We start from the raw sequence: 26,198 nt of genomic DNA, 5'->3' as shown, positions 1-26,198 counted from the left end.
TGAGACAACGGGGACATTTGGGACAACCGGAACAACTGAGACAACGGGGACATTTGGGACAACCGGAACAACTGAGACAACGGGGACATTTGGGACAACCGGAACAACTGAGACAACGGGGACATTTGGGACAACCGGAACAACTGAGACAACGGGGACATTTGGGACAACCGGAACAACTGAGACAACGGGGACATTTGGGACACCTGGAACAACTGAGACAATGGGGACATTTGGGACACCTGGAACAACTGAGACAACGGGGACATTTGGGACAACCGGAACAACTGAGACAACGGGGACATTTGGGACACCTGGAACAACTGAGACAACGGGGACATTTGGGACAACCGGAACAACTGAGACAACGGGGACATTTGGGACTCTGCGGGGGGTATCCCGAGGCGTTCCCAGGCCAGCCGAGGGATATAATCCCTCCAGCGTGTCCTGGGTCTTCCCCGGGGTCTCCTCCTGGAGGGACGTGCCCGGAACACCTAACCAGGGAGGTCCAGGAGGCATCCTGACCAGATGCCCACCTCATCTGGCTGCTCTAAATGCAGAGGAGCAACGGCTCTACTCTGAGTGCCTCCTCGGTAATTCTCGTCTGCTCAGATGTAACATTAACTTCTGACACAGAGCACTTCCTGTTGTCCAAGTACGTATTAAAACAGTGTAGAACAGAGAGGAACATCCAACTCCACAGTCACAGGACCGATGTGTTCTAGTCGACTGTATCAAAAGCAGCACTGAGGTCCGGTAAAACTACGGCGTCTTTCCATCGTCTGTATGCAAACGTCACTAACCACACCGAGCAGAGTATAAAGTGATGATTATTTACTAGTTTTCATTACCATTGGTCTTCATCTGTTTAAGCTTCTATCTTCAGTCAACTGCACGTTGTCCAGGTGGCGGCAGCTAAACGGACGGACGACACGTTGTCCAGGTGGCGGCAGCTAAACGGACGGACGACACGTTGTCCAGGCGGCTGCAGCTAAACGGACGGACGACACGTTGTCCAGGCGGCGGCAGCTAAACGGACGGACGACACGTTGTCCAGGCGGCGGCAGCTAAACGGACGGACGACACGTTGTCCAGGCGGCTGCAGCTAAACGGACGGACGACACGTTGTCCAGGCGGCTGCAGCTAAACAGACGGACGACATGTTGTCCAGGCGGCGGCAGCTAAACGGACGGACGACACGTTGTCCAGGCGGCTGCAGCTAAACGGACGGACGACACGTTGTCCAGGCGGCGGCAGCTAAACGGACGGACGACACGTTGTCCAGGCGGCTGCAGCTAAACGGACGGACGACACGTTGTCCAGGCGGCTGCAGCTAAACAGACGGACGACACGTTGTCCAGGCGGCTGCAGCTAAACGGACGGACGACACGTTGTCCAGGCGGCGGCAGCTAAACGGACGGACGACACGTTGTCCAGGCGGCGGCAGCTAAACGGACGGACGACACGTTGTCCAGGCGGCTGCAGCTAAACGGACGGACGACACGTTGTCCAGGCGGCTGCAGCTAAACAGACGGACGACACGTTGTCCAGGCGGCGGCAGCTAAACGGACGGACGACACGTTGTCCAGGCGGCTGCAGCTAAACGGACGGACGACACGTTGTCCAGGCGGCTGCAGCTAAACGGACGGACGACACGTTGTCCAGGCGGCGGCAGCTAAACGGACGGAGGGACGACACGTTGTCCAGGCGGCGGCAGCTAAACGGACGGACGACACGTTGTCCAGGCGGCTGCAGCTAAACGGACGGAGGGACGACACGTTGTCCAGGCGGCGGCAGCTAAACGGACGGACGACACGTTGTCCAGGCGGCTGCAGCTAAACGGACGGACGACACGTTGTCCAGGCGGCTGCAGCTAAACGGACGGACGACACGTTGTCCAGGCGGCTGCAGCTAAACGGACGGACGACACGTTGTCCAGGCGGCTGCAGCTAAACGGACGGACGACACGTTGTCCAGGCGGCTGCAGCTAAACGGACGGAGGGACGACACGTTGTCCAGGCGGCGGCAGCTAAACGGACGGACGACACGTTGTCCAGGCGGCGGCAGCTAAACGGACGGACGACACGTTGTCCAGGCGGCTGCAGCTAAACGGACGGACGACACGTTGTCCAGGCGGCGGCAGCTAAACGGACGGACGACACGTTGTCCAGGCGGCGGCAGCTAAACGGACGGACGACACGTTGTCCAGGCGGCGGCAGCTAAACGGACGGACGACACGTTGTCCAGGCGGCGGCAGCTAAACGGACGGACGACACGTTGTCCAGGCGGCGGCAGCTAAACGGACGGACGACACGTTGTCCAGGCGGCGGCAGCTAAACGGACGGACGACACGTTGTCCAGGCGGCTGCAGCTAAACGGACGGACGACACGTTGTCCAGGCGGCTGCAGCTAAACGGACGGACGACACGTTGTCCAGGCGGCGGCAGCTAAACGGACGGACGACACGTTGTCCAGGCGGCGGCAGCTAAACGGACGGACGACACGTTGTCCAGGCGGCGGCAGCTAAACGGACGGACGACACGTTGTCCAGGCGGCGGCAGCTAAACGGACGGACGACACGTTGTCCAGGCGGCGGCAGCTAAACGGACGGACGACACGTTGTCCAGGCGGCTGCAGCTAAACGGACGGACGACACGTTGTCCAGGCGGCTGCAGCTAAACGGACGGACGACACGTTGTCCAGGCGGCGGCAGCTAAACAGACGGACGACACGTTGTCCAGGCGGCGGCAGCTAAACGGACGGACGACACGTTGTCCAGGCGGCTGCAGCTAAACGGACGGATGACACGTTGTCCAGGCGGCTGCAGCTAAACGGACGGAGGGACGACACGTTGTCCAGGCGGCTGCAGCTAAACGGACGGAGGGACGACACGTTGTCCAGGCGGCTGCAGCTAAACGGACGGACGACACGTTGTCCAGGCGGCTGCAGCTAAACGGACGGACGACACGTTGTCCAGGCGGCGGCAGCTAAACGGACGGACGACACGTTGTCCAGGCGGCGGCAGCTAAACGGACGGACGACACGTTGTCCAGGCGGCTGCAGCTAAACGGACGGACGACACGTTGTCCAGGCGGCGGCAGCTAAACGGACGGACGACACGTTGTCCAGGCGGCGGCAGCTAAACGGACGGACGACACGTTGTCCAGGCGGCGGCAGCTAAACGGACGGACGACACGTTGTCCAGGCGGCGGCAGCTAAACGGACGGACGACACGTTGTCCAGGCGGCGGCAGCTAAACGGACGGACGACACGTTGTCCAGGCGGCTGCAGCTAAACGGACGGACGACACGTTGTCCAGGCGGCGGCAGCTAAACGGACGGACGACACGTTGTCCAGGCGGCTGCAGCTAAACGGACGGACGACACGTTGTCCAGGCGGCTGCAGCTAAACGGACGGACGACACGTTGTCCAGGCGGCGGCAGCTAAACGGACGGAGGGACGACACGTTGTCCAGGCGGCTGCAGCTAAACGGACGGACGACACGTTGTCCAGGCGGCGGCAGCTAAACGGACGGACGACACGTTGTCCAGGCGGCTGCAGCTAAACGGACGGACGACACGTTGTCCAGGCGGCGGCAGCTAAACGGACGGACGACACGTTGTCCAGGCGGCGGCAGCTAAACGGACGGACGACACGTTGTCCAGGCGGCGGCAGCTAAACGGACGGATGACACGTTGTCCAGGCGGCTGCAGCTAAACGGACGGACGACACGTTGTCCAGGCGGCTGCAGCTAAACGGACGGACGACACGTTGTCCAGGCGGCGGCAGCTAAACGGACGGACGACACGTTGTCCAGGCGGCGGCAGCTAAACGGACGGACGACGCGTTGTCCAGGCGGCTGCAGCTAAACGGAGGGACGACACGTTGTCCAGGCGGCGGCAGCTAAACGGACGGACGACACGTTGTCCAGGCGGCGGCAGCTAAACGGACGGACGACACGTTGTCCAGGCGGCGGCAGCTAAACGGACGGACGACACGTTGTCCAGGCGGCGGCAGCTAAACGGACGGACGACACGTTGTCCAGGCGGCGGCAGCTAAACAGACGGACGACACGTTGTCCAGGCGGCGGCAGCTAAACGGACGGACGACACGTTGTCCAGGCGGCTGCAGCTAAACGGAGGGACGACACGTTGTCCAGGCGGCGGCAGCTAAACGGAGGGACGACACGTTGTCCAGGCGGCTGCAGCTAAACGGACGGACGACACGTTGTCCAGGCGGCTGCAGCTAAACGGACGGACGACACGTTGTCCAGGCGGCGGCAGCTAAACGGACGGACGACACGTTGTCCAGGCGGCTGCAGCTAAACGGACGGACGACACGTTGTCCAGGCGGCTGCAGCTAAACGGAGGGACGACACGTTGTCCAGGCGGCTGCAGCTAAACGGACGGATGACACGTTGTCCAGGCGGCTGCAGCTTTCTGCCTCAGTTTGAGGATTCAGAGGAAGTTTGAGCATCTGGTCCAGAGAGCCTCCAGGTCTCTACTATATTTTTATTCAGACAACTTTCATATAAAAACAAAAATCCATGTTCAGTTGGGGGGGGCTACTCTGACCTCTATCTGCGGCTGTAAATGAGCGAAGCTTTCGGGAATTCCTGGCTTTGCATTCCATGAAGCTGTAGCGACTGAAAACTTCACTGCAGCAAATTCCAGTGGTACGAACTCCGCTTGCTGTCCCGCCATCACTCAGGCAGAACGAGCCGTTGGTTGGGGGGCTCAGACCCATGAGACCGGGATGACGCCACATTTACAGCCACGCAGAGACTACGCAGATGTGCAGAAGGAAACGTCGTCATGTGGAGCCCGTTAAACCTGCAGCAGGCGTGTCGGTGAAGGTCATACGTGATGCTGGCTAAAAGACAGAGCCCTCCTCCAACTGCAGCGGCGTCATTCCAGCGTTACGGAGAGGAAAACGTCATTTCCTGGCTTCCCTCTGACAGTCAGAGGAAACAGCTGAAACAGAAACGTTGGCCAGAAAGCTCCTGCAACACAAATGTTCTGCTGGTTTCAGAGCAAAATCCCAGTTTAACACAACCAAAGCAGCAAACCTGATGGAGAACTTAGCATGGAAACTACAACGGATGTGGACCGGTGTCTGGTTCCAGCTGCTGTGCAACACCTTACTGCGTCTGCAGAACCAACGTTTGTCTGGTTTCACATCATCGCTGCAGAAGCAGAATCATCTGAAGGTTTAAAACCTTGCTGGTTCAGCAAAGAGACGGAGACGGCAGACTCAGGAGACGTTTTAACTCACTAGAGACGTTCACGGTCCTTTAAACAGGCAGAAAACAGAAAGAAAGATGCAGATATAGGTAGAAAAAAGCTCATTTAACCAGTTTAACAATGCCGGGATGAGAATCTGCTCCATTAAAAAGGCTTTTATAGCCTGCCTCCATAAATCTGCTGCTGCTGATATTAATAATAATAATTAAAATGTGTTGTTTTAGTTTGTAAAACCAGGTAAAACCAAACAGATCCCAGTTTGTCTTCATGTTAAGAGGCAGCAGAGGTACCTGAACGCATCACAGCAGATGCAACTTGTTGCTTTTTATTAGATTTGCAACCAACAAGCTGAAACACAACAACTCCTCTTCATCATCGGAGTCTCCAAGAGAAGGAAGCCAAAGTCACGTCTGCAGCTTCAACCACAGCATGCCATCCTGGCAGAACCACAAACACACACACACGGACAGAGGCTTTAAAACAATCCCTTCATTGGTGTGGTAAACAGAGGACTTTCATCTGTCTTCCGGGGGGGGGGGGGGGGGGGGGTCCAGACAGGACTCGCTGCCCTCTGAATGAAGTTATTTATGGAGTGAAATGCAGGATCAGAGGCTGATTAGAGACAAAGGCTCCCAGTACAGATGTGGAGCTTTGTTCTCAGCGGCATCGTGAAGGAAACTGGCAGGAAACATTCCCAAGTTCATGTCAGGAAAGAAAAACTTCCTTGTTTTTATTTCACAGAGAGATAAAGCTGAAGCTTCTCAGCTGGTCTTCAGCTGATTCTCCCTAAAACAAGACAAAACACAAGAAAACCTGTTCCCATCAGGGGGAAGACTGAAGTCCAGCTCCTCTTCGTCAGTTCTCTCCTGCAGGAACTTCGTGGAAGAGCTCGCGGAGAAGCTCGTGGAGTCTCCAGCAGCTGCGTGACCCTGAAAGCCTCTTCAATAACCCCCACAGCTGAGCTGGCTGGCAGGTGGAGGAATCTGGAAACTTCCCGACACATTTTAACAAACTCTGCAGCTCTTTGTCTCAGCCTGGACTCCGGAACGTTACTTCCAACACTGTGGCTTCTGAGTTAATCAATGCAACCGACTTGTGGTCGTTGTGGCGGCGCGGAGAGGCGTTCAGGGCCTCCGCGAGCCCTCCGCGCGCCGCGGCGGCGGATCAACCGGAGCAGAAAGCACGCAGCCTACTTACAGAATGGTGGTCTGAGGAGACACGGTCGGCACCGTTTCCAGGTTCAGATGCATACATCTCACGGTGGTTCGGAAACACAAACAGCGACTCGGACAAGAAAGCGCAAACTTTGCGTCAAAGGCGAACAGCAACAAAACCGGCGCGAGGACACGCCGAGAAAAGAGCTGGGCAGCCCGCAGCGCCATTGCTGAGCAGTGAGGCGAGCCGAGCAGAGACCAGCTGCCCCACGGCATCTCACACACACACACTGGGAGAGGCAGACCCACGCGCGCGCACAGGACACACACAGCTGCCTTCTGACAAAGTCCGACTCACAACTTCATGACTGAAACTTTTTAATCCCCTAAAACTCCCGAGTTTAGACACGAAACAAAAGTTTCCTGGATTTCCACAGAAGTCCCGATATTAAGCAAACTTTCCTCCATATATACCACACATACACACGCACACACACACACACACACGCCGCGATACCAGAAAGGAAGAAAGAAAAACCTACATTTTCAGTGTAAATATTTATATTCTCTGTTAGTATGGAACATCAGGAGAGCCTGGAATGAAAATAGACAAACATCATCTAAAGATAAATAAATACATTTATCCATTAATCAATGTTAATTTATGTTTGCAGCCATTTTAAACACTTTTTTTGCGTGTTCTATGGAGTAACAGGAGGGTCAATATTAAATATGGAACCAAAAAAAAAAATTTTTTTTAAAGAAAAAGGAGTTTTTAGCTGCAACAAATAACTTGACACATACTAACAAAACATGGAATAACTTTAAAGTTTTCACTTTATACATTTTTAAAACCTTTTTTGGGTTCCATACCTGTGATGTATGAAGTAACCTGAGTAACAAAATTAAAAATGGAAAACAAGTGAGGAAAAGTAAAATAATCTGTTTTCTATTGTGAGATGTGACTGAAATATTTTGCCTCTTTTGTTAACTTTTTTTAATGTAGGTAACTTTTGTAACTTAAAATAAAAATATAGTTTTTCTGACATGTTAAATATGTTTTTATTATAGGCTACTTTTGGTATTTATGACCATTTCTAGAATAAACAACTCCATAAGGTGAAACATAAGAAATATAACTCACGGAAAATTAAACATCCAATTTAATAATGGACAAGATGCAGATATAAATCTTGAACCTATTGCAAAAGTTTTTTTTTATTCTAGACTACTTTTTTTTAATATAAAAGAACTAGAACTAAATAATAAAAAATAAACGTTCCACATTTTGGTGGTGGTGTTTTTTTTTAATTTTTTTAAGCTAACATTTACTTTTCCTATTGATTTAAGATTATATAAGCTTATTTAATTTCGTATCAGGCAAGAGGCTCAGTGCAGAATCACTATTTAAAAAGTAATCAGAATACTTAGAAATAATCTATTCATGCTGGGAGAATTAACCACAGTGGGATTTGAACTTCTTGGTGCTAATCATACAACCCCCACATAGCTAATAATAATAGAAATAACAATAATAATAATGCGCTATATTTTTATGACCGCACATACTGTTAGACCAGTGTTCCCAAGTCCAGCTCCACAGGACTTACTGCCCTGCATGTCTCAGTCATATTCTACTCCAACACGCTTGATTCAGATTACTGAACTTCCTCATCAGGTTTTTAGCCAACCTTTTAACGGTACATTTCATTCAGGTGTGTCAAAGTAGAATAACCTCTAAAACATGCAGTCCGGTGGGTCCAGAGGACCAGGACTGAGAAGCACTGCTGTACGACTACCCACTAAAACATTTACAGTTTCTACTCAGCATGAGATATTGATAAATATGTCTTCCTGCTGCATGTGCAACTGATCCAATTAAAATTTTACTTCATTAAAGCAACCAAAACATTTGGCAAGATGGTGCTTCCGTAGAATCAAATAACCTTACGTGATGTCACTTCATTTACTGCAGAAACACTTTGATGTGAAGTAAAGGAATCAAACTTCAATAAAGACACATTCACATCAGCCTTTCTAATTCAAATCCAAGTCCGTTTGCTCGGAAAGTCAGGAGCTGTGAACGCGCCAAACAAATTCTGATTCGGACCAAAGAAGTGGACTCGGTCCGCCTACAAACGCAGGTCTTAGCCCGTTTCAAGCAATCTCAGTCTGCATGGATACACCCCCTTACAACAGAGTCCCGAATCGAACCGAGTCTAACAGACTATCCTGAAGTGAATGCACCTTAAATTAATGAAATACACCCAAAAAACTTTCAATTAGAAGTAAACAGCATCTAAAATACTGTACAGGACACACACAGCTAAAATACAGAGCTAGCGGACATTAGCTAATTGCTAATATTGCAGTAATACTGTAAGCGATGCTTTAAAGATGTCTTTGAAGTTGTTGTTCGTTCATTCATTCATTCATTCATTCATTCCAAGGTAAGCTGGAATCCACCCTAGCAACTATTAGGAGAGTGGCAGGCACACCTGGACAGGTGGCCAGTCCATCGCAGTGTAGACGTAGTGTTGGTGAACTAACTGGATTAGTTTTTATGAGGCCAAATTTTCCAGAATCACTTTATGCAACTGCAACTAAAGTGTGAAAAGGACATTGAAAGCACCAAAAACATCAAATAAGGGGGTTCAGGGTCCAGCTGCTGTGCTGAACACAGGGAGCAGGTGAGTGTTGCAGGTAAGTGCAAACAGGTACAACATGCTACGTTAGCTTTCAGAACTTTTCATACCATGACCTTCTAAACATACGTACGTTGCAGCATTTTACCTGATTCCAACTCGGCAGTTTCCACCTCTTCACACCTGCTTTATGACACAAAAGAAGAATTAAGTGCATACAAATACTTTTAATTAAACTATAATCAAACATCAATAAAGCAACATTGGAGTTTAGCCACAAATCCAAGCTGTCATTTACTGTGAGTTTGCTGACACCTGCTGGATCCTGTAGGAACTGCATGGCATTAAAATACATAAATTACAAGAAAACTCAGGCAGATTGGGTGTGATTACATAATGGCAGCACTTTGGAAACATATTCAGTGTTTTTAGGGAAACAAAATGTGTATTTAGCATAAATGCAGCTGCAAACAGGAGCAGCAACGGCGAGAAGCTCCGACGGCCTGTGTTTCTGCTGAAATCCACTTTGAGGGCCTTTAAATGCCTTTGGCTGAAACGTAGGGCTGGAAGTCTGCTCGGGATCATTCCATGTTGCTGTTGGAAGGACGGTATGTGTGCTGTTCTTGGCAAGCCTCTCTGTCATTGTTTCCACCAGTAACATTTCCATCCTCTGAGCTTATATAATCTGACGGACAGAATCAACAAGGCCTTCCACAATAAACTCAGAGATATCTCTCCTTCACTTACCCTGCATGAGCTGTTGGGGTATAAACGACTCCCAGTACAACCAGAGCCAGTTAAGTGGTGTACACAAGCCTTCATTACTCAGTGAAAAAACCTCATAAGTCTGCAGAGAATCAGAGCTGTGGCCACAACAGACAACATACAAGACAAAAACATGTATTAAATCTCTTCAAGCTACAGTTACTGATCAGACTGACGTAGAAATACTGAATAAATTTATATAAATAAAAAGCTGGAAGTAGTTTTGTCCCTTTAGAGAGCTGCAGGTTCCAGTCTGCTGCCACCTGCTGGTCAGCTCCAGAACAACATCCACATATAAATTATGATCCTCCATCGATCGTCTTCACGTCATCTTAAATCTCACATCCTTTATTGAAATTAAGAAGCTTTGTCAGATTTACAAACATGTTTATTGACATCCTACAGTTTAAAACCAATCGATCTGCAAGTTAAAAGTTCATAAGTCGAACCCGATTTACATTTAACACCAGAAACGCCATAAATATGACACAGACAGAAACGAAGCAGTTCAGGAAAAATAACCAAAAAATAAAATAAATAAATGCAGTGAAACATGTTTTCATTTTTAAATAATAACAGAGCGAGATTCAGATCAATAAAAACAGTTTTATGAGTGATTGATTACTTGGAAAGGAGCCTGCAGTCGGGTCCATGAAGGCGTCAGGATGAACATCTTCAGGTGTTCAGGGCTGCAGAGGAAGGTGGAGGACTGAAGGATTCATGTCCACGTCCTGCAGCGTCCAGTAAGATGTGATGATGGAGCGACTGGACCAGTGGCAATAAAACCTGCAGGAGACTGAAGGCTGCTTGGTGGTCCCAGGAGACCAGCACCACAGGACCAGTCACAACCAGTCGGTGGTCCCAGGAGACCAGCACCACAGAACCAGTCACAACCAGTCGGTGGTCCCAGGAGACCAGCACCACAGAACCAGTCACAACCAGTCGGTGGTCCCAGGAGACCAGCACCACAGGACCAGTCACAACCAGTCGGTGGTCCCAGGAGACCAGCACCACAGGACCAGTCACAACCAGTCGGTGGTCCCAGGAGACCAGCACCACAGGACCAGTCACAACCAGTCGGTGGTCCCAGGAGACCAGCACCACAGAACCAGTCACAACCAGTCGGTGGTCCCAGGAGACCAGCACCACAGAACCAGTCACAACCAGTCGGTGGTCCCAGGAGACCAGCACCACAGAACCAGTCACAACCAGTCGGTGGTCCCAGGAGACCAGCACCACAGAACCAGTCACAACCAGTCGGTGGTCCCAGGAGACCAGCACCACAGAACCAGTCACAACCAGTCAGTGGTCCCAGGAGACCAGCACCACAGAACCAGTCACAACCAGTCGGTGGTCCCAGGAGACCAGCACCACAGAACCAGTCAGAAACAGTCAGAACCAGTCGGTGGTCCCAGGAGACCAGCACCACAGAACCAGTCAGAAACAGTCAGAACCAGTCGGTGGTCCCAGGAGACCAGCACCACAGAACCAGTCAGAACCAGTCGGTGGTCCCAGGAGACCAGCACCACAGAACCAGTCGGTGGTCCCAGGAGACCAGCACCACAGAACCAGTCACAACCAGTCGGTGGTCCCAGGAGACCAGCACCACAGAACCAGTCACAACCAGTCAGTGGTCCCAGGAGACCAGCACCACAGAACCAGTCAGAAACAGTCAGAACCAGTCGGTGGTCCCAGGAGACCAGCACCACAGAACCAGTCAGAAACAGTCAGAACCAGTCGGTGGTCCCAGGAGACCAGCACCACAGAACCAGTCACAACCAGTCGGTGGTCCCAGGAGACCAGCACCACAGAACCAGTCAGAAACAGTCAGAACCAGTCGGTGGTCCCAGGAGACCAGCACCACAGAACCAGTCAGAAACAGTCAGAACCAGTCGGTGGTCCCAGGAGACCAGCACCACAGAACCAGTCAGAAACAGTCGGTGGTCCCAGGAGACCAGCACCACAGAACCAGTCAGAACCAGAATAAAACGTTGCTGAATCCCACCTTAAGCAGCTGGATCTCCACTGGTTTGGACAATAACAGACTGGTGATCCTCAGATCTGTGGGTTTTATTTATTGAACAGATAAATTAATTTAACCAGAAATAGAATTAAATTCCATCTTGACTGTAATTTCTTCTTAAAATAGTTAAAAAAAAAAAAAAGAAGTAAATTTTCCTCAGAAAAATGTTGGGACACGAGCTGAAATATATTCTTAAGATACTTTAAATTGCAGATAAAATCTTTTATTTATTTTATTCTTTAATATGTATGCATCACATTTTGAATTATTTTATAATAAAAACTCAAAACCCAGTTAAACACAATCTAATACTTGTCTTCTGCCCCCTGGTGGACACCTTGTATATAACAACAACTTTAACGTAATAATATAATAAATTTTAATATAGAATTTTTTTTAAAAAACATTTTTCACAAAAAACAAACTTCAGATTCAGAAAATTATAATTTTCTTCCCATTTTTTGATAGTATGAAAAAAAAAAAGTGCATTCATGTTGGTAAGAGTCCTCCGAGCGTTTGTGCGACGACGGCTGACAGAACGAACACACAAATCATTTTACAGGCCTCTGGCAACACGTTTTTCTTTATTCTGAGTAAGATGTGTCAACATCCAGCATGACAAAAATTGTACAAAGTTCACAATTTATAAATGAAATATCACAGCAACTTGTGATCTCACACATTTATAGCAAAATTAAAATGTCAACAAATCCATGCTGTGTAGTAAAAAAATAAATCAAACTTCAGTTCCACAGAGAGCACAATAGTTTATACAAAATCCTGTCTTTGTTAATGGTCACTGAACTCAACCTCAAAATGAACCGGCTCAAACAAAATAATAAACTCTGATGAATTCACAATAATTTATATGAAAATTCAGCATTCTAAATATGTGAAACCCTTTTTGTGTCCCCTATAGATAGTCACAGATAAGTCTTCAGGTTCGTTATCAACGCACCGACATCCGATGAGCAGCCAGTTTGTGCTTTAAAATCCCTTTTTCCATTTTCAGCCATAATGAGAATTAATTCAAAAACTGGAACTAGCTATTTACTCTACTGAAGCGTTACTATATTGGCAAAAAGCTGCAGACACGATGCTGTGGAGAAAGGCGTACGCAGTCATGGATGATGGGTAGTAGAGTCCTGAAGCAGGACAGTAAAGTACAATAGATGAGATTCAGTCAGGTGAACCACAAGCACCTTTTGCATTAGCTCCCAGAAAGGCAGATTCATGATCGCTAACAGCTAGGATACCAGGATGGAGGGGTGCGTACTCCCAGGCATACAGATTGTATCACCCCGCGAAGGTCTCCGAGCCTTCGCCGCCTCTGCTTTTTTTATTCCTTTTTATTTTTTTTTTATTTTAAAACCTTGAATTGATTGACTATTTAATCCTTTGTACAGTGATTAGATATAAAGTGCTGCTGGGGGATAACTTCATCTTCCTAAAACAAAGCAAAAAAAAGACAGAACTTTGTTCATGTTTTTACACTTATAACAGCCGACAGTGTCGCTACTACGCTAAAAATCATCCTTTTCGTCTGATTTCAAAGTCCCTGTTCTTCCTCTTTGCCTCCACGGTTGTAAATCCACACCTGCAGTGGCTCCGAGCAGTTGGTTGCTCCAGTCGTGTGCCAAAGAGGTCACCTGGAAAAAATTGCACGCCGCCATACGCAAGGATAATATCTTCAAGGACAAGTGCAAATAGTCTACTGGCACATAAGTGGGGACAGTGACCCTGTAAGTCCCGCCGTCATACTCTATAAATTCTCTTTACAAAACCCTTGCAAACCGCCTTCAGGCTCTCGGGTACTGCTTTTAGTTTTCTGTAACAACATCAAAACATGGAAACGAAGGTGTCCCTGTGCAAAATCGTACAGAAAAAAAGTGGAACTCATATACTTTCGCCTCTAAAACTCAATTTCCAGGTTCCCTCCTCTTTTTTAAAAAGACTTTTTGTATTAAAAGATTTGTATAAAAATCAATATTTTACATAGGCTATATTAAAAAGATTCATGTTTCCCCGCTATGCTTATAAACTAGAAATTGCATATACCCAACCTTTTTATGTCCTCTGCAGATTGCATCGCGTACACCTCCTATAGACAAATGATTTTAACTATATTGCTGAGACATTTCATGATCCGAGCAACACAAAATTGAGCAGATTTGATGCTAAAGAGACTAAAAACGTAGCCTCTGCAGCTAATTGTCTTTACACATCTTTTCTACGTCAGACTAATTAAAGATGACCGCGTGTTCCTCTAGGAGCGAACGGGGACGGGATTTCCACCATCGGGTTTCCGTGTAATGATGTTTACAATAGAACTGTTCATTCATACATTCATACATACGTCAGGTCAGTTTCCTCCCCGGAAGTCCATTTACAGCACCGATTAGAAAATGCCCCCACCTACGGCGACACATTGTTTTACTCCTCCTCCAAAACAACGAAACAAAAGCACAAACGTTTCTCAAGCATTTTTCAGAAAATAAAGCGATTGGCAAACCAGTTCTTGCCCTTGAACAATCTACACGCAAGAAGAAGAAGAAGAAGAAGAAGAAGAAGGAAAAAAAAACATCGAGTCCACTGAGGAGAAAAATGTGTAGCTTCCTCCTCGCTTGTCGTTTTTTACATTTTTATTTCACCGTCCATCTAAAATGCTTTGTTGTCGAGCGATAAAAAGGACCTCCGTCGTCTGTAGCTTACTGGTCAGAAATATACACTAAAAATGTGCATACATGAGCAGCTAGAAACGTTACATGACACTATGTCAGCTCTTATGAAAACGTACAAAATGCGAATGTCCTCAAAAACTATTTTGCAGTTTGATCCTTTATGTTCTTCCTCAAAGCAAGACCCAAAAAACAAGAAATGGTCGAGGTCTCCATAAGCTTAATACCTCTTTTTTTTTTTTTTTAAAGAAACTTAGAATATATAACACTATATAAGTTACTGCACTGAACTGCCGCTGCCTGGAGGGGGGCGTGGGGGGGCCGAGCCCCCCCATCGCTGGAGGGTTACACCTGGATTCCTTGAACCGCTTGTTTGATGTTCTCCAGCAGGGCCTTGTTTTCTGCGCTCTGGTACTGGTCCTGGTTGGAGTACATATCCGTTAGAGTGGTGACGTAGGCGTCGAAGTTCTGCTCGCTTAGAGGCTCCTGCGGGACCAGAAGACACGCCGGTTACCGACAGTTTCACACATAGAACCAACGTCAATCACTTCTGTCAGCACCAAGCAGCAACCTCCGGCGGTAAAAAGTGAAGTCTATGCGGAAGTGCATAAAACTGCAGTTCCCCCTTCATCCACTAGGGGCTGCAACACAGAGCAAATCCCCATAGACTCCCATGTTAAAAAGACCAACTTCACAGCAGAAATAAACATGTTTACAGCAGAAATAAACATGTTTACAGCAGGAATAAATAGGTCAGGTTTCCCTTCATGACAACTGTGGGGGGAGTGAATTTTTTTCTAACTCGCCTGTTTAAAAGTAATTTAATCGCGAAGTTCAGCATATTTAGGGGCGTGTCCTTTTGATTGACAGGTACCCGATCTCCCACTTCAAGTCGTTAGCTGGTTAGCTCCTGTTATCTCCGGGTTAGCTCGGTTAGCTCTTAGCTACAGAAAGCTCGGAGTTTGCTCTATGTCAATCATCCACCATATCGCTCACAGCCCCCCTCTCAGCTCCACCTCTTTGCCCATATTTGTATTTTCTGGCCGAGACGACGCGCATGACATTACCAGGATGGTAATGGTAGGAACCGCCCACCGAGCTTCAATTCAGCTCTTGAGAAACCTGCGGGTGATGTCACCGAGGCTCCGCCCACCTTTTTATATACAGTCCATGGTCCGCACACTAACTGGCTTTTTCTGGAAATGTTTTGCATATTTTCTGTTTTCTGTGTTTGTAGCTCCAGAAAGTCTTTGTGTTCCTGCAGCAGCGGCGCTGGTCTCAGCTGGCGGCGTGCTGCACAGGCTGAATGACGCATGCAGGCCGTACACTGCGACCGACATTCGCAGGCTTCTCACGCTGCTTTAAGGACCTTTTCTGTTTTCTTTCAGAAGTTAGTTACTACAGGAAGGAGGGAGACTCCCGAGGAGAAAACAATCGTGCTACACATGATTGTACACCATTAGATGTTCAGGTGGGCCAGATTTTCAAATAAAAAATTTATTGGAGCCAGTAAATAAATTAAGGGAAAATAAATCAGTAAAAATAAACAAATAAAAAAAGACACATTTACAAGTAGTTTATTAATTTTTTCTATTTTAAATTCAATCCCACATGACAAGGGCCAAAATAAAATAATAAAAATTCCAGTCAGAGCTTATTTTTCTCTTGATTTTTAACATCAAAATGTCAAATCAAACTAACCATGTGGCGCCTCCTCACGTTATAATCTTTACACACCGACACACACTCATTGCATATTAAACACATCGGTTTGGCGCTCAAATATGACGGCAAAATAAACAAAAACTTATCAGTCCAGGCGGGGTTAAATCTGCGGTTTGGGTTTTGGGACAGAGGTGACCAGACCACGCCAGGTGCCGCTCCAGTCAGCTACGAACAGTAGGCCGAGGCTACATTTCACGCTAGCTGATGCTCCATCACCTAGGCAACTGCGTAAAACCTAAATATCACAATAAAAAACTGGTGATAAAAGTTTTTTACTCCCACAGGAAAAAATGGAAATGCCTTTTTCGTATTTACATGTCACCGGACGCAACGTCTGGGATCACGTGACCAGTTCATGCACGGACCATACACTGTGTATAAAAAGGGGCAGGGCCTCAGTGATGTCACAGGTTTCCGAAGAGCTGAATCGAAGCCCGGTGGGCGGTCCCTACTGCCGCCACCTTAGCAGCGTCACTCCAGAAAATACAAAAACAGTTAAAGAGGTGGAGCTGAGCTAACCAAGCTAACAAGAGCTAACCAGCTAATGGAGGTGAGCGGGCTAAAGCTAAGGCACCGTTAGCCGTTCTTCCTGCTGGAAGATATCGGATGCCTGTCAGTCAAAAGGACATGCGCCAAATTATGAAGAATTCCAAGATTAAATAAATAACATCTAATCATATGAGTTTTCATAGGAGAAAACAGTGACGCGTTGTTCCAACGCGAGTCTGAAAACAGCACGGCTTGTTGTTTGCAGCTGTTCATGTTGATCTGTCATACCCTGTCCTCTCCACCCCAACCAGTCGAGGCAGATGGCTGCCCTCCCTGAGCCGGGTTCTGCCGGAGGTTTTCTTCCTGTTAAAGGGGAGTTTTTTCCTTCCCACTGTCGCCTCGTGCAGCTCAGGATGGAGGATTGGATCCAAGTCATGACTCGATGCAATCAGTTGGGTTCTATTATAGGGTATGTATGAATTGGTTTGAAATGATGTGTATGTAAAGTTCCCTGTGACAACATTGTTGTGAAGTGGCGCTATACAAACAAGTTGAATTGAATTAATGGAAGTGAAAAAGTGTAAAAGTGTAAAAGCAAAGAACAGCGTTGCACCCAGAGCACAGCTGCAGAGGGTCGTCGCTGTCATATGGAAGCTAACTGTTAGCATCTATGTTAGCAACCAGCTTAGCGTAAACGTTAGCTTGTTGCTACTTTGGATCCTGGTTGGAGAAGTCAGAGAAAGAATGAAGACATTTACTGAATCTTTGAGTCAAAATGGGTCCAGTTAAACCTAGGGTGACCAGATTTATTCTCAGTAAATGTGGGTCGTAACAACAAGCGCCCCGTTTTGTGTGACATTTGAAAAGTAATAGAAATGCGGGAATATCCCGCACAAAGCGTGACATCTGGCCACCCTAGTTAAACCATTAGACCCATTGCTACTGGTCTGTTTATTAGAAAACAGGTTACAGCTGCTGCTGGTTTATGAAATAATATTAATTAGACCAGGAAGTTTTTTGTAGGTAAATTTAAAAAGTTTAATCTTCATATTTTTGTCATTTTTCTGATGCGACGTCTTCTCCTTCTGCTCCACGCTCAGATAAATAAATTCTTTTTATCTGTTGCATTTTGTTTGACGTTAAACATCCTTGGCTGAGTTACGTGGTAATTAATAAATGTGATTATATTTCCATGTTCATCTAACAGCAGTTGTTAAAGGAGCATCTGACTCTGATGCTAAACCAGTTTTACTGGTGTTTTAGTGTCTAAAAAGCCTAAAACTGCAGCAGAGGAGCTAACGTATCCCTCCACTACTCGTGCTTCTCCTGCAGTAGCAGCTGATAAACTAGAGACTGTCTGCAGTGCATTCCTTCATGTGCTTCATTGTGAGTGTTGTGCTGCACATGGTTGTGGGATGTATGGAATCAGATTTGTTTCAGAATCTCAAAGGAAAACTTTTTAAAACTCAAGCAAAAAACAACAATTAAAACCAAAACTTTCTAAAACTTAAGTAAAATGAATGATCTCAAAATAAAAAAATTATCAATCATCATGAAACTATTAGGCTTTTATTTGGTTAAAATAAGTAGTTTTTGTCTGTAGTTTCCTCTTCCTCTTTCTCTCTTCTTGTTATTTTGATTGCGCTTCACATTCTTGAATGTCTCAAAAACGGTTCTCTCAAAAACTCACCAGCCAATCGGAATGCGACCCTGAAAGAGTCCGCTAATGAAAGGTTTGTGTCAGAAATGAAACCAAACAATCAAGAATCAAAACCAAAGACTGTGAAGCGCAACCAAAATGGAGAGAAGAGAGAAAGAGGAAGCAGAAACTGCAAACAAAACTAATCAATTTAACCAAATTAAAGCCTAATAGTTTTCATGATGATTGATAATTTTTGATTTTGAGATCATTTATTTTACTTAAGTTTTAGAAAGTTTTGGTTTTAATTGTTGTTTTTTGACAGAGTTTTAAAAAGTTTTGCTTGGAGATTCTGAAACAAATCTGATTCCATAGTAATATAAACTGTTGCTGATGAAAGAAGAAGGTTTGGGAACCAGAAAGCAGAGAAATGTAAAGACGGATCTGTCAGTTTAAGATGATGATCGGTGCTGATGGATAAAATCAGTGGAGCAGACCTCCTGGCAGGTTACTGCCACGTAAGGGTTAAGGTAAAGGTAAACTAGAAGGAGGCAGGACTAGTTAGAGTCCAGCTGTGTAGCCGTGCACATGCAGATGTGTTTTCACATTGCTGGTGTTGCAGAAGCACACCAGCAGGGGGAGCCAAAGAGCAAAAAAAACAACCAGATCCTCTTGTAAAGATTTAATTTTTCCCTTTTTTCTTTAAAAATGGATCAATATTCACTTTTAGTGTCACATGATGACACTTATCAACACGTATGCCAGCAGGTTTGGTTCTTTAGTGACTTACTTGCTGGTGCAGCTGTAAGCAGCTGTTGTTCCTCAGAGGAGCCTCTTTGTGTGCCAGTGGTTTCTGGAGAAGGAAAGGACGGACAGATTCTGTCAGCTTCCAGAGAAAGAGACGCTCTTCCAGCAACCAAACACAAGATGGCAGAATCTGAAAGACATCTACACACCGCAGAGCTACAAAAACACAGCACGTGGATGAAGATGGACGTCGGGACCCAGCGAGGACGTATCGTTAGGAGGAATTAGTACTCAACGTTTTTATCCGAGCAACTGCTGGGTGTGATTATGAAAATTGCTTTCACAAAGGAAGGATGGTTAGCTGTGATTTGATTCATCCCTTTGTGAGCGAACGGTCCATTATGTAAGAGGATATGAGGAGAAAATGGAGATGAAACCAGACAAAATTATCTGAGATTATTCTAAAAGCTCTGACGACAAAAACAGAAGAATCTGCTTTAACACGACAGCCAAAAAAACCTCAACGTATATGGCTTAAAAAGTTAACTTCGGCTACGGGCGCGCCCTCATGTCACGCTCCCCCTTCATGCACATGAAGCTGCGGATAAATACACAAATCATTGGTTATTCTGCAGCTTGCTGGCTTGCCGTGTCTGGGGGCCCTTACCATATGAGGGAGCTGGACATTAGCTAAACTGTTAATCAGTGACTGGCTGAGGTTGGCCAGCTCATGCAGGAGAGATTCATTTTGCTGTTCAATCACCTTGTTTTCCTCCTCTATGGACTTCAAGCTGGACTCCATGGTTGTGATCTGCGGAGAAGGAGGGTGGACGTGTCACAGCGGGGGTTTGCGGGCCGCGGCGTGAAGCCGTGCGAGACGACAGGAAGAGACTCACCTGTGTTCTGAGTTTGATCATGTCAGCCTCCACTTGTGAATTGGATTCACTTAAGTCTTTGATTTCTTCATCAAGCTGCTTGATCTCCTCGTCGTGGTCCAGCCCTGCAGACAACGCAACATGAAAACCGCAACCTGCAGGTGGAGTGTGACGCCGTGGCGTGATGATCAGGAGAAGACGGGCTCCTAATTGGGTGCTTTAATGTGGGTGAGTTGGTGGTTGTAGTTACCGTTGCTGCCGCGCTGCTGCTTTATTGTCAGCATTTCCACCCCGGAGAGCCTGGCTTTCCTCATGGCGGAGGTGGCGCGCGGACACCCCGACAGACTGCAGGTGAGAAGAGGAAGAGACGCATCAAGACTGAGCTACTACGATTACAGATGGCAGAAGAGGAAGAATCAGACAGAGTGGAACATTTCTGTTTGTCACTGATAAAACTTCAGAAAAAAAGATGAATCCGTTCAGTTTTCTGTTTTTAGTTTAATCTGGTCGGATTCTGTTTTCCAGCGAACCTATCCAGAGCTGCAGCCATCTTCACGCGTCTTATTTCAAACACGCCGCTGTGGTAAAACACATAAAGCAAAGGAAATAAACACGCAAACATAAAAAACGTGACGAAATATAAAAAGTAGAATTTTAAAAAAAGCAACCTTAAATGAAAAAAACAAAAAAAACAAAAACAAATATAAATTAAAAAAGACAAATGGAATAATAAAGTAAAATGCAAAAAAAAAATCCCTTTGTGAAAAAGTAATGAAATAAGTAAAGCAAATAAAATAGAAATCATCGAACAAATAAAATAATAAACACAAAAAATTCCTAAAATAAGTTAAAGATAAAAAAAGTTTTAAAAAAAAAATACTCCGCCAACTGAAAGACAAAAAATTCCTCAAAAAATGTGTCATGAAATAATGATGAACTGAAACAGAAAGAAAAATCTCATTTCAATCAATATAATAATAAATATACAAACAAATAACAAAATAAATTCCAGAAGAAAAAGTAAATACAAAAATAAATCCCTAATAAAGAAATACAAAGATAAAAATAAGTTAAAGAAAAATATTGAACCCACTAAAAAGAAAAATCCTTACAGAAAAAAGAGAATTTTTTAAAAAAAATGCAGACATCGGAGATCAGCTCTGACTCGTGTCCACTTTTCCCAGAATGAAAAAACAAGGAAAAGTGTGGAGTTCAGATGAGTTCGATTGAGTGACTTCAGGCCAATAATTGATTTTTTTTCATGAGAAAAGTCTAAATACAAAACAGTGAAGAGACATGCAGTAATAAATACCACAGAAACAATCTATAGCAGCTCTCATCTACATTTATTCCTTCTAATCCCGATGTTCCAACCATGTTCCCACCTCCGATGTGTCAGGAAGCTGCCGCTGACGTGCCCCGAGCCGTCGCAGCCCGGTGTCGGGCAGGACATGCCCTCCGTCTTCCCCGACTTCCATGTGAACTGAATGCCGTTCAGGTAGCCGTCTTTCTGTCTCTTGGCTGCGATGGGACACCCCGATGCACTTCTGTGGGACGCGTACTTCCCCGTCACATGTCCCTGACCATCACATCCCGGCACTGGACACCTGCAAAACAAAGAAAAACCACATCACACCAACTTTCCTCCTCTTTCATCTTTTCACTGCCAGAATGAGCAGACAGTTTGAACCAGTCTGACCAAGTCTGAGCCGACAATCTGAGCTGGTCTTAGCTACCAACTTGATTCCAAGTGTCAACAATCAGCAGGTAACGGCAGCAGGTAACGGCAGTAGGTAACACCAGCAGATAACGGCAGTAGGTAACACCAGCAGGTAACAGCAACAGGTAACACCAGCAGGTAACAGCAACAGGTAACACCAGCAGGTAACGGCAGTAGGTAACACCAGCAGGTAACAACAGCTGGCAACGGCATCAGGTAACGGCAGTAGGTAACGGTAGTAGGTAACACCAGCAGGTAACAGCAACAGGTAACACCAGCAGGTAACAGCAACAGGTAACACCAGCAGGTAACGGCAGTAGGTAACACCAGCAGGTAACAACAGCTGGCAACGGCATCAGGTAACGGCAGTAGGTAACGGTAGTAGGTAACGGCACCAGGTAATGGCAGCAGGTAACGGAAGTGGGTAACGGTAGTAGGTAACGGCACCAGGTAACGGCAGCAGGTAACAGGATCAGGTAACGGCAGCAGGTAATGGCAGCAGGTAACAACAGTAGGTAACGGCAGCACATAACGGCAGGAGGTAACGGCAGGAGGTAACAGCACCATGTAATGGCAGCAGGTAACGGGAGTAGGTAACGGCAGCAGTTAACGGCATCTGGTAACGGTATCAGGTAACGGCACCATGTAACGGCAGCAGGTAACGGCAGTAGGTAACGGCATCTGGTAACGGTATCAGGTAACGGCACCATGTAACGGCAGCAGGTAACGGCAGTAGGTAACGGCAGCAGGTAACGGCAGTAGGTAACGGTAGTAGGTAACGGCAGCAGGTAAAGGCAGTAGGTAACTGTAGTAGGTAATGGCATCTGGTAACGGCATCTGGTAACGGTATCTGGTAATGGCACCATGTAACGGCAGCAGGTAACGGCAGTAGGTAACGGCAGCAGGTAATAGCAATAGGTAACGGTAGAAGGTAACGGGAGCAGGTAATGGCAATAGGTAACACCAGCAGGTAACGGCAGTAGGTAACGGCAGCAGGTAACGGCAGCAGGTAACAACAGTAGGTAACAGCAGCAGGTAACGGCAGTAGGTAACGGCAGTAGGTAACAGCATCTGGTAACGGTATCAGGTAATGGCAGTAGGTAACGGCATCTGGTAATGGCAGTAGGTAACGGCAGCAGGTAACGGCAGTAGGTAACAGCATCTGGTAACGGTATCAGGTAACGGCACCATGTAACAGCAGCAGGTAACGGCAGTAGGTAACACCAGCAGGTAACGGCAGCAGGTAACGGCAGTAGGTAACGGCAGTAGGTAACACCAGCAGGTAACGGCAGCAGGTAACGGTAGTAGGTAACAGCATCTGGTAACGGTATCAGGTAATGGCACCATGTAACAGCAGCAGGTAACGGCAGTAGGTAACACCAGCAGGTAACGGCAGTAGGTAACGGCAGTAAGTAACAGCATCTGGTAACGGTATCAGGTAACGGCACCATGTAACGGCAGTAGGTAACGGCAGTAGGTAACACCAGCAGGTAACGGCAGCAGGTAACGGTAGTAGGTAACGGCAGCAGGTAACGGCAGCAGGTAACGGCAGTAGGTAACGGCAGTAGGTAACACCAGCAGGTAATGGCAGTGGGAAACGGCAGTAGGTAACGGCAGTAGGTAACACCAGCAGGTAACGGCAGTAGGTAACGGCAGTAGGTAACACCAGCAGGTAACGGCAGTAGGTAACGGCAGTAGGTAACGGCAGTAGGTAACAGCAGTAGGTAACGGCAGTAGGTAACACCACCAGGTAACGGCAGTAGGTAACGGCAGCAGGTAACGGCAGCAGGTAACGACACCAGGTAACGGCAGCAGCTGAACCAAAACAACTTTATCTGTCTCAACTCACATTGTTTCTTTTAAATAAAGACCCACATTTTCCATGTTTTCCCAGAATTTGGATAAAACAGCTGAAACAAAGGTCAAACCTGCAGGAAGCAGCTAAACAACGAGGTTTAGAGCCGCGCTCCAACTCCAACCAGACAGAAATGATACAGTAAAATGTGATTTTTTTCTCGTTTTTACCACTGAAAACAACGTTTTAATGTGCTGCCTCCTCTTCCATCTCATCCATCAGGTTTATAAACAGAGTCATCTCAATATGAGGAGAAGATCCTGGTTTTCTGTGACAAAGCGGCCTCTGAATCCAGCAGAATGACAAGCTGGAGAATGGACAAAGTGTGTTGTTTGTGCTCTGCACCACCAGAGAAATCAATGCAGCTGCAGGGCTGAGGCCACAGAGGCCCATTGTGGGATTTAGGTAGAGTCAATCAATCTCTCTCTGCCTCTATCTCTCTCTTGCAGCTCGCCTTTCTCTACTCTGCAGAGCCTCCTCCCCTCCAACCCGCTGCAACCTCACGAATTCCTCCTACACCTTTTAGCAACTCATAGCACATCTGTCTGGAAGCAGCTTGTTCCTGCTTACAGGAACGTAATGGGAAATCCTGCAGCTTCCAGAAGGAAAAAGTAACGTCAGGAGCAGCGGTGGTCTCAGGAGGACACCTCAGCGTCTTTACCTGATGGGTTCTTGGTCCTCCTTATTCTCTTTACTGTGGATGATCTTTATCCCGCTTTTTCTGGCCCGCGGACACCCTGAAAGACTGCAGACATATGGTGGTGTTACTGCGTGAGAAAGACGTCTTAACACAGAGGCACGGAGTCGTACGTGCCGATTCACAGCCGTACCTTCTGTGTGAGGCGTAGTTGCCAGTGATATGTCCCGAACCGTCGCACCCTGGTGTCGGGCACCTGGGGCAGAAAACACAAGAAAGGGCTCAGGGTCTAAAGGAATCAAACCGACTTCGCCCATCATGAAAAAACACTATGTAGACACATTTAGACTCATAAACTCACAAATGTAAATATAAATTATTAATAAGCAGGACAAGCTAAATATTGGGGTGATTTAATCACTTCCTTTACATATTCTGATCTCAGTCAGACATTTACATGAAAAAAATCAGTTCTTTAACTAAAACAGACTGAAAACTTTTACATCATATAAAGAAAAGAAAGCAGGAATGTCTATAAATAGACATTAAAACAGAATAAAGTGTCAACTTTTCTCAAATCAAATATCTTAAAACGGAAATCAGAAATATTCTCCCTGTTTTTTAACTGTTTAGAGGACTTTTAGTCTAAAATGTTCTTTTTTAGGAGCCAGTCTGCTCTGATTTTACAGCATACATAACGATGCCGTGTGGTGTGTCGGACTGAGCAGGTAAAACGTCTCAGTGAAGAAAGGACTACGACTACACATCAACACTTATCTCTGGGTCAAATAAACAGAAATGTTATCCTTAAAGGTGGAGTATGTAAGATTTTCTATATTTTCTAAATAAATTAACTAATAAAATAACTACAATCATAATTAGATAGTTTTTTTAACATGTAGGTTCCAGTCTGTCCATATTTGATGCGTTATTAAATTACAAGTTTAATTAATGACAAATGACAAAAAGCACTTTTTTTACTGGTAGGCAAACATTTAAGAAGGGTCTTTGTCATTAATTAAACTTGTAATTTAATAACCCATCAAATATGGACAGACTGGAACCTACATGTTTAAAAAACTGATTGTAGTTATTTTTTTAGTTAATTTATTTTGAAAATATTGAAAATCTTACATAGTCCGCCTTTAAAATGATAAATAAAAGTTAATAAAGTTTGTTTAGATCGCGCTGAAATAAAATATGTGACATAATTTCTGGTGTTTTGCAGAAAGGTGGAAATCTTCAGTCCTAAACCTCTTCAAAAGAAAGAAAAGGAATTATTTATTGGGGACTATTTTCAGCTGCGGATGGATTTGCAACGAAACACTAAACACAGATAAATCAGAGGCTGATCTCATGTCTTACTTGAGCTCTTGTGCATTGTTGGCCAGCATACTTCGAATGCTTTTGTCGGCTAAAGGACAACCTGATAGACTGAAAAATACACCAGCAGAACATTAGTTTCACCAAAAACACCTCCGTCATTAGCAGCAAGAAGTCTAACACAAAACAGTGGGCCTGCTCTCCAAACACATGCATGGATAAAATATCAACCAGGAATGTAAGAAAGCCATGATGCAGGTGCAGGGAGCTGATTAGAACCGTTAACCCTCTGAGTGTCCCGTCCATAAGAGCTGAGGGAGCAGCTCACACATGGGGGGCTAAAACTGCTGGATGGTGGGCTTGTTCCCGGGAAATCTCACATCATTCAATCCTTGCAGACTCATCTCACACTGCAACACTCAGCACTTCTGCTTAAGTCTTCTGTCTCTGAATGGTAAACGCTCAGTCTGCACTGTGCAGACGGAAGGGCCAGGAGGACTGAATAACAGCAGCTTAAAAGGCTTTACACACGGCCCATTGAGAAATAACTTTATCCCAGGGTTTAGCTGGAAAAATTAGCATGTACCCAATCTTTAATTAATTTACTTTCACTGTGTGATGCTCCTGCTGCTTGCATGCTAGTAGTCAAAGGGCTAACACATAAGAGACACATCCTGCCT

General features: G+C 46.2%; 2 protein-coding genes across 2 annotated transcripts in view; both read right to left on the bottom strand.

The window, feature by feature from the left end:
* pxdn (peroxidasin) overlaps window positions 1-6,625 on the bottom strand; it is a gene marked incomplete at its 5' end in the record, with an annotated part of 62,012 nt that extends 55,387 nt beyond the window's left edge. Inside the window, one exon of the mRNA XM_079262467.1 lies at window positions 6,441-6,625. Within this exon, the coding sequence (XP_079118593.1) occupies window positions 6,441-6,625 (185 nt within the window). The remainder of the gene's footprint in view (window positions 1-6,440) is intronic.
* Window positions 6,626-14,853: 8,228 nt separating this feature from the next.
* Window positions 14,854-26,198, bottom strand: part of LOC306772579 (myelin transcription factor 1-like protein) — a gene marked incomplete at both ends in the record, with an annotated part of 98,737 nt that continues 87,392 nt past the window's right edge. The window contains 9 exons of the mRNA XM_079262123.1: window positions 14,854-14,994; window positions 19,152-19,214; window positions 19,776-19,919; window positions 20,005-20,108; window positions 20,234-20,328; window positions 21,369-21,590; window positions 24,220-24,303; window positions 24,389-24,451; window positions 25,561-25,629. Coding sequence (XP_079118249.1) covers window positions 14,854-14,994; window positions 19,152-19,214; window positions 19,776-19,919; window positions 20,005-20,108; window positions 20,234-20,328; window positions 21,369-21,590; window positions 24,220-24,303; window positions 24,389-24,451; window positions 25,561-25,629 — 985 coding nt within the window. The remainder of the gene's footprint in view (window positions 14,995-19,151; window positions 19,215-19,775; window positions 19,920-20,004; window positions 20,109-20,233; window positions 20,329-21,368; window positions 21,591-24,219; window positions 24,304-24,388; window positions 24,452-25,560; window positions 25,630-26,198) is intronic.

This window comes from Telmatherina bonti (assembly GCF_933228915.1).
Source record: "Telmatherina bonti genome assembly, chromosome: 22".
NCBI lineage: Eukaryota > Metazoa > Chordata > Actinopteri > Atheriniformes > Telmatherinidae > Telmatherina > Telmatherina bonti.
Note: the sequence above shows the minus strand (reverse complement) of the source record. Positions and strands in the feature narration are given on the sequence as shown.